The sequence below is a fragment of a genome, unplaced genomic scaffold (assembly GCF_019419815.1).
Source record: "Pyrus x bretschneideri cultivar Hongxiangsu unplaced genomic scaffold, Pyrus_bretschneideri_v1 Contig19, whole genome shotgun sequence".
Lineage (NCBI taxonomy): Eukaryota > Viridiplantae > Streptophyta > Magnoliopsida > Rosales > Rosaceae > Pyrus > Pyrus x bretschneideri.
The window spans coordinates 2,328,697-2,342,513 of NW_025999490.1; the positions used below are offsets into that span (position 1 = coordinate 2,328,697).

At 36.7% G+C, this 13,817-nt stretch overlaps 1 protein-coding gene and 1 long non-coding RNA gene across 2 annotated transcripts; one reads left to right on the forward strand and one right to left on the reverse strand.

Annotated features, from left to right (window-relative positions):
* Positions 1 to 1,571: 1,571 nt before the first annotated feature.
* On the forward strand, positions 1,572 to 2,003 carry LOC125476445 (S-protein homolog 19-like). The gene has a single exon (XM_048582621.1). It carries the CDS (start codon positions 1,572 to 1,574, stop codon positions 2,001 to 2,003), a length of 432 nt encoding a protein of 143 aa, XP_048438578.1.
* A 4,893-nt stretch (positions 2,004 to 6,896) lies between these two features.
* LOC125476561 lies at positions 6,897 to 7,878 on the reverse strand. The gene is made up of 2 exons (XR_007257887.1): positions 7,802 to 7,878; positions 6,897 to 7,127 (listed from the first exon to the last, which is right to left on the reverse strand). It is a non-coding gene; the product is annotated as an uncharacterized LOC125476561 (long non-coding RNA).
* Positions 7,879 to 13,817: the final 5,939 nt, after the last annotated feature.

The following is a 13,817-nucleotide window of genomic DNA, read 5'->3' on the forward strand; positions in this document are numbered from 1 at the left end:
TGTAACTGTGACCAGCACAGCTAGATATGTTGGTGCACTACATATTGATGTTAAACTGACAAATGATTTGGGTGCAGGTCTCAACCTCACTGTTCATTGCAAATCCATAGAAGATCTTGGTGTTCATGTGGTGCCTTATAACGGATTCTACAATTTCACTATGGATCTATCATTTTTTGAAGTTCCACCACACTACTGCCAATTTAAATGGAAAAATGTTACATATCCGTGGTTCCTAATATACGACCAATCTAGAGACTGGAATTTATGTTGAAATTATTGTCCTTGGAGCATAAAACAGCAACGCCTGTGCATGAAAACCAGCAAAAGTGGGGCTACAAAAGAGCGTTGCTACACTTGGGGTTCCTAAACAGTTCACAAAATATGTGTTTTCTATCTCATCTTCAATAAAAAGTCCTACTGGGAGAGGGTTATCCCAGGTGTTCCTTTTTCTTTCCCCTTTGTGATAAATGGTTTGCCAATGTCTCTTGGTTGGAAAACAAACAAGAAATAACAAAAGCCATTAACTTATAGCATTATTTATGGTTTCCCTTCTTATTTTTCTGACTTCTATGGTTGAAGAAAATGTGTTTGATCAAGGTATCATATTCATATAATTCATAACCCTTTATTTAATTTTTGAGACAAGATATGTTCATGAACGGCTGGAATTCGGGTGTAAATATTTTATGATTCTAACCAACTAAGCTTCATAATACGATTGGTTGAAAATAATTTTTTAAAATTTTCAACCAATTGTATTGTTACACTTGGTATGTCGTTCAGTGTTTCAGGCACATTGAAAGATATCTCAGTCCGTTAAGGGTTGGGCATATTGTTATCATTTAAAGACGTTTAGTCATCTATTCATTTTCAATGAACAAATCAACCATTGGATTCGTGTTTAGTAGATAATCCGTCTTTATTAGTAATGTAATTAAGCCCTCCATCTTTTATAGTCAATGTTTAAAATATCAACAAAATTGTCAATAATTTCGTGGAAATATCAAAAAACCAAGGATCGATATGGAAAGTGGATTTGAAATGCAAACTTCACCATATATCGGCGAGATATAAGAAATCAAGGAATATAGACGATATTTACTGACTCAGTACAAAAATTTTGCTGGAATCCTCTGCAGATTTAAATTTATAAATTTTTTTGAAGAAATTTTTCTTTACTTTTGACTAAATGAGTTGATACACCCACCCGATTACAAATCCATAATTTGTGCTAAAGACAACCAATATCAATATCGATATATTCATCATTATTTCTATAAATTTGCATAACCAATATCAATATCGATATATTCATCATTATTTCTATAAATTTGCATAACCAATATCAATATCGATATATTCATCATTATTTCTATAAATTTTCATATCGATATTTCTACCTGCTCCAAAATTTTAAATACTGTTTGTAGTATAATAATACTTTTTTTTTTTTTTTTTATCCACAAAACGGTTGGAGGGAATGAATGCTTTCCATGAATGGAGTAAATATGCATTATAAAAACGAAGGGTGCACGGTAAACGCACCTAAAAGAATTCATAAACAAACAATGGCTGCTTCTTCTTCTTCACTCATCCGAAACAGTGCATTTCTCTTGGTTTTGACATTTCTTGTAACTGTGACCAGCACAGCTAGATATGTTGGTGCACTGCATATTGATGTTAAACTGACAAATGATTTGGGTGCAGGTCTCAACCTCACTGTTCATTGCAAATCCATAGAAGATCTTGGTGTTCATGTGGTGCCTTATAACGGATTCTACAATTTCACTATGGATCTATCATTTTTTGAAGTTCCACCACACTACTGCCAATTTAAATGGAAAAATGTTACATATCCGTGGTTCCTAATATACGATCAATCTAGAGACTGGAGTTTATGCCGAAATTATTGTCCTTGGAGCATAAAACAGCAACGCCTGTGCATGAGAACCAGCAAGAGCGGGGCTACAAAAGAGCGTTGCTACACTTGGGGTTCCTAAAGAGTTCACAAAATATGTGTTTTCTATCTCATCTTCAATAAAAAGTCCTACTGGGAGAGGGTTATCCCAGGTGTTCCTTTTTCTTTCCCCTTTGTGATAAATGGTTTGGCAATGTCTCTTGGTTGGAAAACAAACAAGAAATAACAAAAGCCATTAACTTATAGCATTATTTATGGTTTCCCTTCTTATTTTTCTGACTTCTATGGTTGAAGAAAATGTGTTTGATCTAGGTTTCATATTCATATAATTCATAACCCTTTATTTAATTTTTGAGACAAGATATGTTTGTGAACGGCTGGAATTCGGATGTAAATATTTTATGATTCTAACCAACTAAGCTTCATAATACGATTGGTTGAAAATAATTTTTTAAAATTTTCAACCAATTGTATTGTTACACTTGGTATGTTGTTCAATATTCCAGGCACATTGAATGATATCTCAATCCGTTGAGGGCTGGGCATATTGTTATCATTTAAAGACGTTTAATCATCTATTCATTTTGAATGAACAAATCAACCGTTGGATTCGTGTTTAGTAGATAATCCGTCTTTATTAGTAATGTAATTAAGCCCTCCATCTTTCATAGTCAATGTTTTAAATATCGACAAAATTGTCAATAATTTCGTAGAAATATCAAAAAACCTAGGATCGACATGGAAGCTGGGTTTGAAATGCAAACTTCCCCCTATATTGGCGAGATATAAGAAATCAATGAATATAGACGATATTTACTGACTCAGTACAAAAATTTTGCCGGAATCCTTTGCAGATTTAAATTTAAGAATTTTTTTGAAGAAATTTTTCTTTACTTTCGACTAAATGAGTTGATACATCCACCCAATTACAAATCCATAATTTGTGCCAAAGACAACCAATATCAATATCGATATATCCATCATTATTTCTATAAATTTGCATATCGATATTTCTACCTACTCCAAAATTTTAAATACTGTTTGTAGTATAATAATACTATTTGTTTTTTTTTTTTTTTTGATCCACCAAACGGTTGGACGGAATGAATACTTTCCATGAATGGAGTAAATATGCATTATAAAAAAAAAAGGTGCACGTTAAACGCACCCAAAATAATTCATAAACAAACAATGGCTGCTTCTTCTTCTTCAGTCATCCGAAACAGTGCATTTCTCTTGGTTTTGACCTTTCTTGTAACTGTGACCAGCACAGCTAGATATGTTGGTGCACTGCATATTGATGTTAAACTGACAAATGATTTGGGTGCAGGTCTCAACCTCACTGTTCATTGCAAATCCATTGAAGATCTTGGTGTTCATGTGGTGCCTTATAACGGATTCTACAATTTCACTATGGATCTATCATTTTTTGAAGTTCCACCACACTACTGCCAATTTAAATGGAAAAATGTTACATATCCATGGTTCCTAATATACGAACAATCTAGATACTAGAATTTATGCCGAAATTATTGTCCTTGGAGCATAAAATAGCAATGCCTGTGCATGAGAACCAAGAAGAGCGGGGCTACAAAAGAGCGTTGCTACACTTGGGATTCCTAAAGAGTTCACAAAATATGTGTTTTCTATCTCATCTTCAATAAAAAGTCCTACTGGGAGAGGGTTATCCCAGGTGTTCCTTTTTCTTTCCCCCTTGTGATAAATGGTTTGGCAATATCTCTTGGTTGGAAAACAAACAAGAAATAACAAAAGCCATTAACTTATAGCATTATTGATGGTTTTCCTTTTTATTTTTCTGACTTCTATGGTTGAAGAAAATGTGTTTGATCTAGGTATCATATTCATATAATTCATAACCCTTTATTTAATTTTTGAGACAAGATATGTTCGTGAACGGCTGGAATTCAGGTGCAAATATTTTATGATTCTAACCAACTTTATTTTGTCTTAACTTTATTTTAAGATGGATAAATTTATTTTGCCTTAACTTTTCTTAACTTGATTTTTGGACGTGTTATCTTAAATCAAATTTATGAACTTTTTAACCTAATAAAAAAATTCAAATTCTGATAAAGTTAGATTTCATCACTTATTTAGTACTAGGAAAATTTTATTTGAACCCAACTATCCTCTTTTCACACCCAACTTTAATATTTTTGCACTTAAATTCTCAATTTTACCCTTACAAAAACTGAAAGAAAAAAAAAAGAACAAAACCCAAACAGCATTGTTTTCGGCGACACTATGCCAGATGCCGTCAAATCTTCCATCATCGCCATCGTTTCTCTTCCTCATTCACTTCTTCATCATCCTTATCTCTTGTTTCTCAAATTTGTATCCTATAGATCGATAGGATCAGATCTCGCCCTGGTGTTTTTGGCGACGACGATGGGGGCTGGAACCACCACTTTAGACCAAACCTTGGCGATGATGAAGCGTGTCGGTAATGAGATGGAACTAAGCATCTTCGTTGGCGAACGCCGTGAACAACTTGTCGTCGAAGAAGTTAAAGACGTAACAGGATGTGTAGGTGTCGGGATCAAGTATGACATAACTTTTGTTAAGGGAAATGGCAGCGAAGATAAAATTGAGAGGGAGGCACGTGGTGGTGGTTTGGGTGGTGGCGCTATGTCTTGTGAGGGATGAGTTTCAGCCGTTTGTTTGAAAATGGGTGTAGAAAGATTATTTTGCATAAGGGTAAAATGGGAATTATGAAGAATAATTTTTCTTAATGTGTGTAGAAAGATAATTTTTAGGTCTAGATAAAACTACTCTTATTGTTATAGGCTCTCTTATTTCAATTTCACCGGTTTGTTTGTTTCTATGAAATGAAACAAGAAAAGATTTCATTTCATAACAACCATTAGATTGAGTTATCTTATTACAATTTAGTTATGTTGTTTGTTTATATTTTTGGTTTAGGTCTCTAAACTACCAATGTTAAATTTCATCACTTTTTTATGAATTTTTCAATCTAGAAAATTAAACACAAAGCATTACATTTTTTTTCTAATCAATCACACAAAAAATGGTCATTGTTTGTATATGTTTTCTTAATCAAACAAACGTTGAAAATAAATGCTTAAAATTCCAAACGGTTAACAAAATAAACCCTTAATATCAGGTTTTGGAATTAAAAATGGGGCTCACCCATTTCTAAACAAAAAAAACAAGACTTTGGGTCCTCCTACTTTTTGGGGCTAGATGTAACCTAACTTTTTGCTACCCAAAGATTGAAGTTGTTAGCCCATGTGATGGATGTAGCCCCATTTTTTGGCCCATTGTAAGTGAAATTTTTCGTTAGAGCTACAAATGTGATAGCCTCAAGAAGGATAAAACCCCCATTGAGGATGCTCTAAGCAGTTCACAAAATATGTATTTTCTATCTGATCTTCAATAAAAAGTCCTACTGGGAGGCATATCACCTCATGTGTTCGTTTTTTCTTCCCTTTTTGTGATAAATAGTTCTAGCCGTATTTGAGGAAAACCACATTGCATCAACCTATCAATTGCCCATTTTAGCAACCAAATTCTATAAATTGGTGCTAAGCTCTTCTGAAGTAACTGGATTGCAAAATCATGAATTATTATTGTGCTCCTTTTTTTTTTTTTTTTTTTTGTCATTAAAATTATGAATTTAAGGAGACAGGAAAGATAGGGCACTAGAAAATGGAGGAGTGTAAGCCATCTACTTGACCGCATGTATCATATATTTTACAAGTTCGAAAACCAACTTTACGAGCATTTTCAGCAGCCCTCAGTTGCCCTTGCAATTGGGTTAAATTGTTTTGTTGTCCTAAGAAAATGGCTCCACCGGTGGAAAAAAATGAGGGGCAATTGGGTGAAAGGCAGAAGCCCTGCCAACTGAAGCTAGAGCTTGCGCCCGCATGAAGCCCAGTAGACAAGGGGCCTCCCCACGTGAAGCCGAGGAGAGCCAAACGGCTAAAATTTGATCTATTTACAGTCGTTGGATTTATAAAGGTCTATTGATTAGTTAAAAAAATTGAAAATTTTGGTGCTGCGCCACGTGGCACTTTGTGGATCCTCTGATTTCAAAAAATTAAAATTTCAATTGCTAGGATTTACGGCAATAATGTTATGTAGAGGATAAAATGGAGATATCATTTAAAAAATAAAAAATATATTTGTCAATAGTAATCGTCCTTACTCTTTCTCTTTTGAAATGGGTGGACTTGCACAAAATAACTACTATTTAGAGTAAATAGTAAAACAATTTCATATTTGTTAGGGTATGACTGATATTTTAAACATAATTGTTAAAGTATAACTGGTATTTAAAAAATTATTTTTATGTTTTTAGGTTGGACTTTAAGTATTTTGTATTTTTGTCTCTCCTAAAAATATTTAAAAATTATTGGATTTCTTTGAAATGTAGTATATATTTTTGTCTCTATAAAGACTCCTTATTAGTAACACAATTAGTAATAGATGTACACTGTTTTTCTTTTTTAATACAATGACAAGTTTACATTGAGAGCGGAGGATTTAAACTAAGCCACACAATGGGCATCAATAATCATTTGGTTTGAACTCGCCATTTACGAATATTGAATTTAAGACCTTCCACTCATAAGTAAAGAGAAATACCACAAAACCATCATTCACATGCATCATCAATTTTGGTAACATTTATTTTATAGTATAGTAGTTCCAAAAACAGTTACAAGCATTAATGTTCTTCATAAATGGGGTAAATATAAAATAATACATTTTTTAAATCATATTTTGTAGACAATATGATGTGAGAATTGATTATTTTATTCATTCTTTAAATCATTAAAAAAGAAATCCTGGTTTGCAAAATATAGTATATAAATATGATGACACACCCCGATCCGATGTCCGTGGGACATCGGGATGGTCACGTGCTGGTTGACACCCGAAGGTGACCCAAGTCATTTATGAATGCAAATGCTGAGAACATGTAACGATATGCATATAAATTTCATATGAATACTAAAATACAAAAATAATATTCAACTGCTGACAATGAATTCATAAAGATGATGCATGACATGTTCAGAGCACATTCTAATTAGAATACAAGCGGAAGGTAAGATGGAGAATTGCTATTACAATAGATGCCAAAGCAGAGAGAATGTAGCACGATATCACTGGTAGGGGAATACCTCGTATGTCGGATCGTAGTCGTTGTTCCTATGTCCTGATGCGGGCGCAAAACAAACATGAGTGGACCAAGTTGATATATATATAATAAAACAGTTATCAACATACTAACACCAAAGTTTTATGAAAAGTAATAGCATAATAAGTAATAAGTTTCTCTGAAAACCCTAGCATGCCATAAAACCTCTCATAAAGCATATCTCGTATAAAGCGTAATCATTAGTGTATGTGTCCAGTCTCAACTCCAGGCCCTATGCCTGCTTCCCGTTTTTGCGTCGTAGCTAAAGGAGATTTCTTTAGGCCCTATGCCATTCCGTGTCTCTTAGCCCGTAGCTAGAGATTATTTCTCTCGGCCCTATGCCAACATCGTAACCTCGCCCACAGGTAGAATATGGACCACTAGGTAAGTACAAAATCATTGAGCATATATATATATATATATATATATATCTGAAAATCAACTTCATAGTATAAGGTCATCCATCATCTATATTATAAAGAGGTGCTCGAAAACATGTTCTAAATATTATATCGTCATCCATTTGATATCCTATAAAGAACATGGGTTATAGAGAAAAATAGTATAATTCAAACTAACCTCAGTAAACATGTTATCTCATAGAACATTTCATAAAACGTAATCATTAAATCAAGTTTTTCATGTATGCATTTCTACTATTAAAACATGCATTTTAGAAGGGGTCCACTCACCATACTCCGTTTGTGAAAGGCCGTACCAAAAAGGAATAACGGAATCGCCGCTATTAATTGCACCTAAGCACATAAAGAATCTAATTAATAAAACTCAATTATAACAATTGAATTTGGGAAAACGGATTTAGGATGTCGAATTACCCTTAGAAAGGTCTCGGTTAAATTTCCGAAAAGTCAACAAAAGTTAACAGGAGAATATTCCAGAAAAATTCCATCCGGTGGGCTAGGTTGGTGAGTTTGGGCCGAAAGGTCCTAGGCCGAAAGGCCTAAACTAAAAGGGTTTTGGGTTAAAGGGTTGGGTTTAGAGGGTTTTAGGGATGGGCCTTAAAAGGCCATCGGTTTGCTAGGTGGGCCGCCGGACCTCGAGAGGAAGAAGGCCGGAACACGACCGGAACCTTCCTTAGCTCCAACGGAGTTCGAAACATAACCTTTTCAAGCAATTCAAAACACCAAAATGAAGCCCGGGAAATAGAGAGTCGAAATATACCTTCCTCGTGGCTAGTTGTGACCAGCAAGTGATCGGAAAACGGCCTGGCAGCCCCGGGTCTCACCGGAAACTTGGTTTAGTTCATCCGAGGTGATTTCTCGATGTTTCAATGTCCACAACATACACATACGATCAGAAAAGAACAGTAAGGATGAAAAGGGAAAGTTTTAGAGTGGTTTCGAAGCTCACCTATGTCGGGGTTCGCCGGAGCACACTTTGAACAGTGACGGTGTCATTGTTCTGTGAAAGGGGAAGGAGAAGGACATCCATGGTGGCCCGGGGTCACGATAGGGAGGTCCAGGTGGTTGATGGTGCTCGCCGGAGGGAATAGGTGCTTGCGTGTGTGTGTGAGGTGCTCAGGGGAGGAGGCCGTAGAGAGAGTCGAGAAGGAGAGTTAAGGGAGAGTGAGAGGTGAAGGAGAGAAAGAGAGCTCAAGGGAGCACAAAGAGGAGAGAGGTCGGGGGACACAAAAACGAGGTGGGCCCCTTGGACGTACCTATTAAGGCCCTAAAAATAATTTTCAAATAAAAACCCGAAAGTACTTTTAAAATCGGGGGTGGGGTTTTACATATGATCTTCCTAACATTTTTCAAGAAAATTTCATAAACAAAGAATGGCTGCTTCTTCAGCTTCGCACATCCGAAATAATGCATTTCTCTTGGTTCTGACATTTCTCGTAACAGTCAACAGCACTAGATGTGTTGATGCAATGCATATTGATGTTAAACTGACAAATGATTTGGGTGTAGGTCTCAACTTGACTGTTCATTGCAAATCCACAGACGGAGATCTTGGTGTTCACTGTTGGATAGTGACCAAATTAGGTTAGGAAACAAAACAAAATTGATGAGGGAACATCATGATGAGGATTATGTTTCCTTGTTTTGTGGCTTGATTTGTTCCTTATTTTGTGGCTTGATTTGTTCCTTGTTTTGTGGCTTTTTCAAAGCCATAATTATTTGGCTTTCGGGTGGAAGAAAGGAGGAGAAAAAAAGGGGCTGATTTTTATTTAAATGCTTGCCGAGGGAGAAGGCTTGTATGAGAAAAAGAAAAGCATCCAAAGAGATGGTGAGAGCATTTGGCTCTACCATGGGCACGGGTGAGAGAAATCAAGAGAGCTAGAGTGAAAGATCTCTTGTGAAAGAACTCTTGGGGTAGAGTGAGGCTCTTGGGAAAATTATGTGAGTAGGTGTACAAGGGATATGGGATTGGGTTATGTCGATTTAACTCATGTGTAACTTGTACTGTTTTTCTCATAGTGAAGAGCAATATCTCTCCGAGGACGTAGGCAGGTTTTTGCCGAACCTCGTAAATTTCTCGGTGTCTTTATTTCTCGTATTTTAAACTATTCAACTGTGGGTTTGTATGTTGGTGAAGATAATCATCCAAGGCACAACAATTGGTATCAGAGCTTTGTTGGAAGCTTTGGTTCATTGAAGGTTCAGATTTATTATTCACCATGATGACTACAAACATGTCGTTTTCAGTTGAGAAGTTTAATGGGAAGGGCAGTTTTACTCTCTGGCAGATGAGAGTAAAGGATGTCTTGACTCAACAAGGCTTGGTTAGAGCTTTGAAGGGAAAAGATGGGAAGCCTAAAGAAATGACAGATGACCAATGGGAGGAGCTGGAGTCGCGTTGTGTTAGCACGATTCGACACTGCATAGCTGATAACATTATCAACAATGTTATGGATGAAGATTCTGCGCCTGCACTGTGGGAGAAGTTGGAAAAACTCTATATTGCTAAGAGTTTGATCAACAAGTTACATCTGAAGAGGAAGCTGTACAAGCTGAAGATGGATGAAGGCGGGAATCTCATGGACCACATGAATGTGTTCAATGGATACTTGGATCAATTGAGGAAAGTTGATGTTAAGGTTGAGGAAGAAGATAAAGCCCTCTTACTTCTTACCTCACTTCCAGATTCGTATGAGAATCTTGTGACAACCTTATTGCATGGAAAAGATACAGTAAGTTTGGAGCAGGTGCAGACTTCTTTGGTGTCTTATGATACACAAAAGAGGAAGACCATTGTTGATAGTGGGCACGAGACTGCTTTAGCTGTTCAAGGTTAGAATCATGGAAGAAAATTGGGAGGAGGATTTGAGAGAGACAGTAGGTTCTAATCAAGCTCCAAAGGCAAGGGACCACAATGCTATGACTGCAAAGAATTCGGGCATAAAAAGATAAATTGTCCTTTGAGAAAAAGAAAGGATGATCTTGGTCCAGGTAGCAGCAATTTTGTGGCGGAAGACTTCGAGTATGCCCTCTAGGTACTCGAAGCAACACATCTCCTGGTGATCTATAGTCTCAAGTGTTGCAGGAGTTTTGCAGCAGGTGGAGCTATGGGATTCACAGGTGATGAGATGGTCCTGAAGAATGAGAAGTGTGAGGAATGTTTGTCTGGCTCGACGGGTGTTGCTGGAAATGGGTGCACTGACAAGTTTCCAAGTTGCAGACAATGAAGAGGAGGAAAACCTGCTGGAGGAGACGAGGATGTGTCGAGATCCTGTCTGAAGCTAAATGTTTTTTTTGCTTGCAGCAGCTGCACATGCATTGGCAGTGACTGAATTGGAACAGGACCAACGAGGTTGATTCAGAGTGTGCATGCTGGTACGTAAGGCCAATGGATTTTGGTACAATTTGGCCAAGGTGGAGATTGTTGGATAGTGGCCAAATTAGGCTAGGAAACAAAACAAAATTGATGAGGGAACATCATGATGAGGATTATGTTTCCTTGTTTTGTGGCTTGATTTGTTCCTTATTTTGTGGCTTGATTTGTTCCTTGTTTTGTGGCTTTTTCAAAGCCATAATTATTTGGCTTTCGGGTGGAAGAAAGGAGGAGAAAAAAAGGGGCTGATTTTTATTTAAATGCTTGCCGAGGGAGAAGGCTTGTATGAGAAAAAGAAAAGCATCCAAAGAGATGGTGGGAGCATTTGGCTCTACCATGGGCACAGGTGAGAGAAATCAAGAGAGCTAGAGTGAAAGATCTCTTGTGAAAGAACTTTTGGGGTAGAGTGAGGCTCTTGGGAAAATTCTGTGAGTGGGTGTACAAGGGATATGGGATTGGGTTATGTCGATTTAACTCATGTGTAACTTGTACTGTTTTTCTCATAGTGAAGAGCAATATCTCTCCGATGACGTAGGCAGGTTTTTGCCGAACCTCGTAAATTTCTCGGTGTCTTTATTTCTCGTATTTTAAACTATTCAACTGTGGGTTTGTATGTTGGTGAAGATAATCATCCAAGGCACAACATTCACGTCGTGCCGCATCACGGATTCTATAGTTTCACTATGGATCTGTCGTTGCTTGAAGTTCCACCACACTACTGCGATTTTCAATGGAAAAATGTTGCGCATCCTTGGTTTCTGATATACGAACCATCTGGATCTGCTCTCCCATATTCTCTTGTGATGGACTATAACAAATGACAATGAAAAACTCGAAATGATACTTCCATAACCAATCCAACACGTAATTCCAAAACAACATTCATATGATACTATGGCATACGTGTCTTGCTGGGATTGCTTTAAATGTATTCGGGCTGCGGTAAACTATATTATCTTCTACGATAGTAAGACCACCACAGAGGGGCGGCGGAACCAGTACTAACAAATCAGCCCGATTTTCAACATTGTTCTGTGCCCAAGGACCTTCAACAAAATCTTTATCCTTCAGACAAACCTCATATGTTTTGACATGGCTGACATCTTTGTTATCCTGCAATAGATAAGGCAATCAAAAAATTTGTCTGGAATACTCCTACACTAATTTACCACCCGAAGGGCGTCCCACAATTTTAGTATATACTGATGTTATAAAAGCAGTACTGTAACCCCACACATGAACGATGTTCTGTAACTTGGAAATTGAGCAGATTTACAGAGATCTTAGAGGGTTTATCTAAACATATATAGAAATACACCAACATCATTGACCAGATCACGCTTGTTTTTACCAAGTTTTCCATATTGAAATTTTGAAACTGCAGTACTAAGAGCATTGCCTAAGCCTTTGCTCAAATAATCTTGAATCCAATACAAGGAACATAACAAACATATCAGTATACAGAAAACTTGAACATACTAAGACAACTTAAATGATAAGATGATACAGAAGTAAAACGGCAGCCCAACATAAACTTGATATTCAAATGAAAGGAATGTCTAGTACCTAGTGATGAGCTGCTTCGGCATCCCACAGAAGAACACAAAATTTGTATCTTTCTGTTGCAATAGATAGAAAATCCTGTGTTTCACCTCGTTGAAAAGAAAAATTACCAAAACCAGTAAAAATAGTAATACAAAACCAAACAAAAATGTAACGAGCCTATCTCCCCACCCTCCAGTGCATTCTTGCTCCAATTCATCCGTCCTTTTCCTTTTGTTGAATTAACCCTTCAACATTCTCAACTTCTCAGCCCCTCTAATCCACCCCAGTCCCAGAGCAAAAAGATTATTTCATATAAGCTTATATGATGTAAGAACTATGAAAACTAAAATTGATCACCAAAAATGAAAACAGGCTTAAAGCCTGGAACAAAAATGCATAACTTCATTATATGCATAAACTGATATACGTAATCATGAATCAATTGTAAGCCTATCATATTGATAGCAGTCACAGAGAAACAAATGAAACATTATCAATTAGACCTTTGGTCCCAAGAAAAGTATCCATTCTTAATTGAGATGGCCATTGGCCGGCAATCCAAGATCAAGAGGAGGGGTTTGGCAGAAGAACTTTCTCTTCAGCTAAAACTACCATGAGCACGGCTATCAAACTGATATAGGCAAACTTCTTTCGAGCTTCATGAGTCAGTGTTAAGGATTTCCGAAATACAGCAACAACCTAAAAGAAGAAGAGTATAGAATCATGCTTCACAAATAGTTTTGCAAACCTTCATAAAATGAGTTCAATACTTCCCCACATTATAAGACTAGCCAGAGGATCATACTACTGGCTAACTCCTCAACATAAAACGCTAAAGCCAATCCCCGCTCCAACAAATTATTAGAAAAGTAACAACTAACAAGACCTTAACCCTCTCAAGAACTTATAATTAACCAGATAAATGCTGCAAGCCCCCAAAATATATTATAGGAAAACTGAATTTGAGTTTGCCATTTCATGACTCTAACCAAACAGCTCCCCTAGACAAATACCAAAAATGAAAGCATTCCTGACTAGCACAAGTTAAATTCATAATGAGCACCGGAGACATAGACGTGGCAATGGAAACCTGTAAGAGGTGATTCAAAATAAGATCATTGTCAATCTACAAGTTCTCTTCATATCTAGAACAACATTCCTTGTCAAGCAGAGAGGTCAAAGAGTTGTTAAAGTTGAGAACAAGCAACCAAACATAGCAGAAATTCCCGATCAGACTGAACTGATATTTAAGGGGTGAGCAAGTGTTTATTTCCAGGAACATCTCCCTGGTGGTTGGACTGGATTCTCACTACAGCCCTCCGCACATGAATTGAGAACATACATAGAAATTAAGAATCGAACGACACA

What these genes read in the sequence shown, in the direction of transcription:
- LOC125476445 (XM_048582621.1), top strand. Translation starts at nt 1,572, where the DNA reads ATGGCTGCTTCTTCTTCTTCACTCATCCGAAACAGTGCATTTCTCTTG.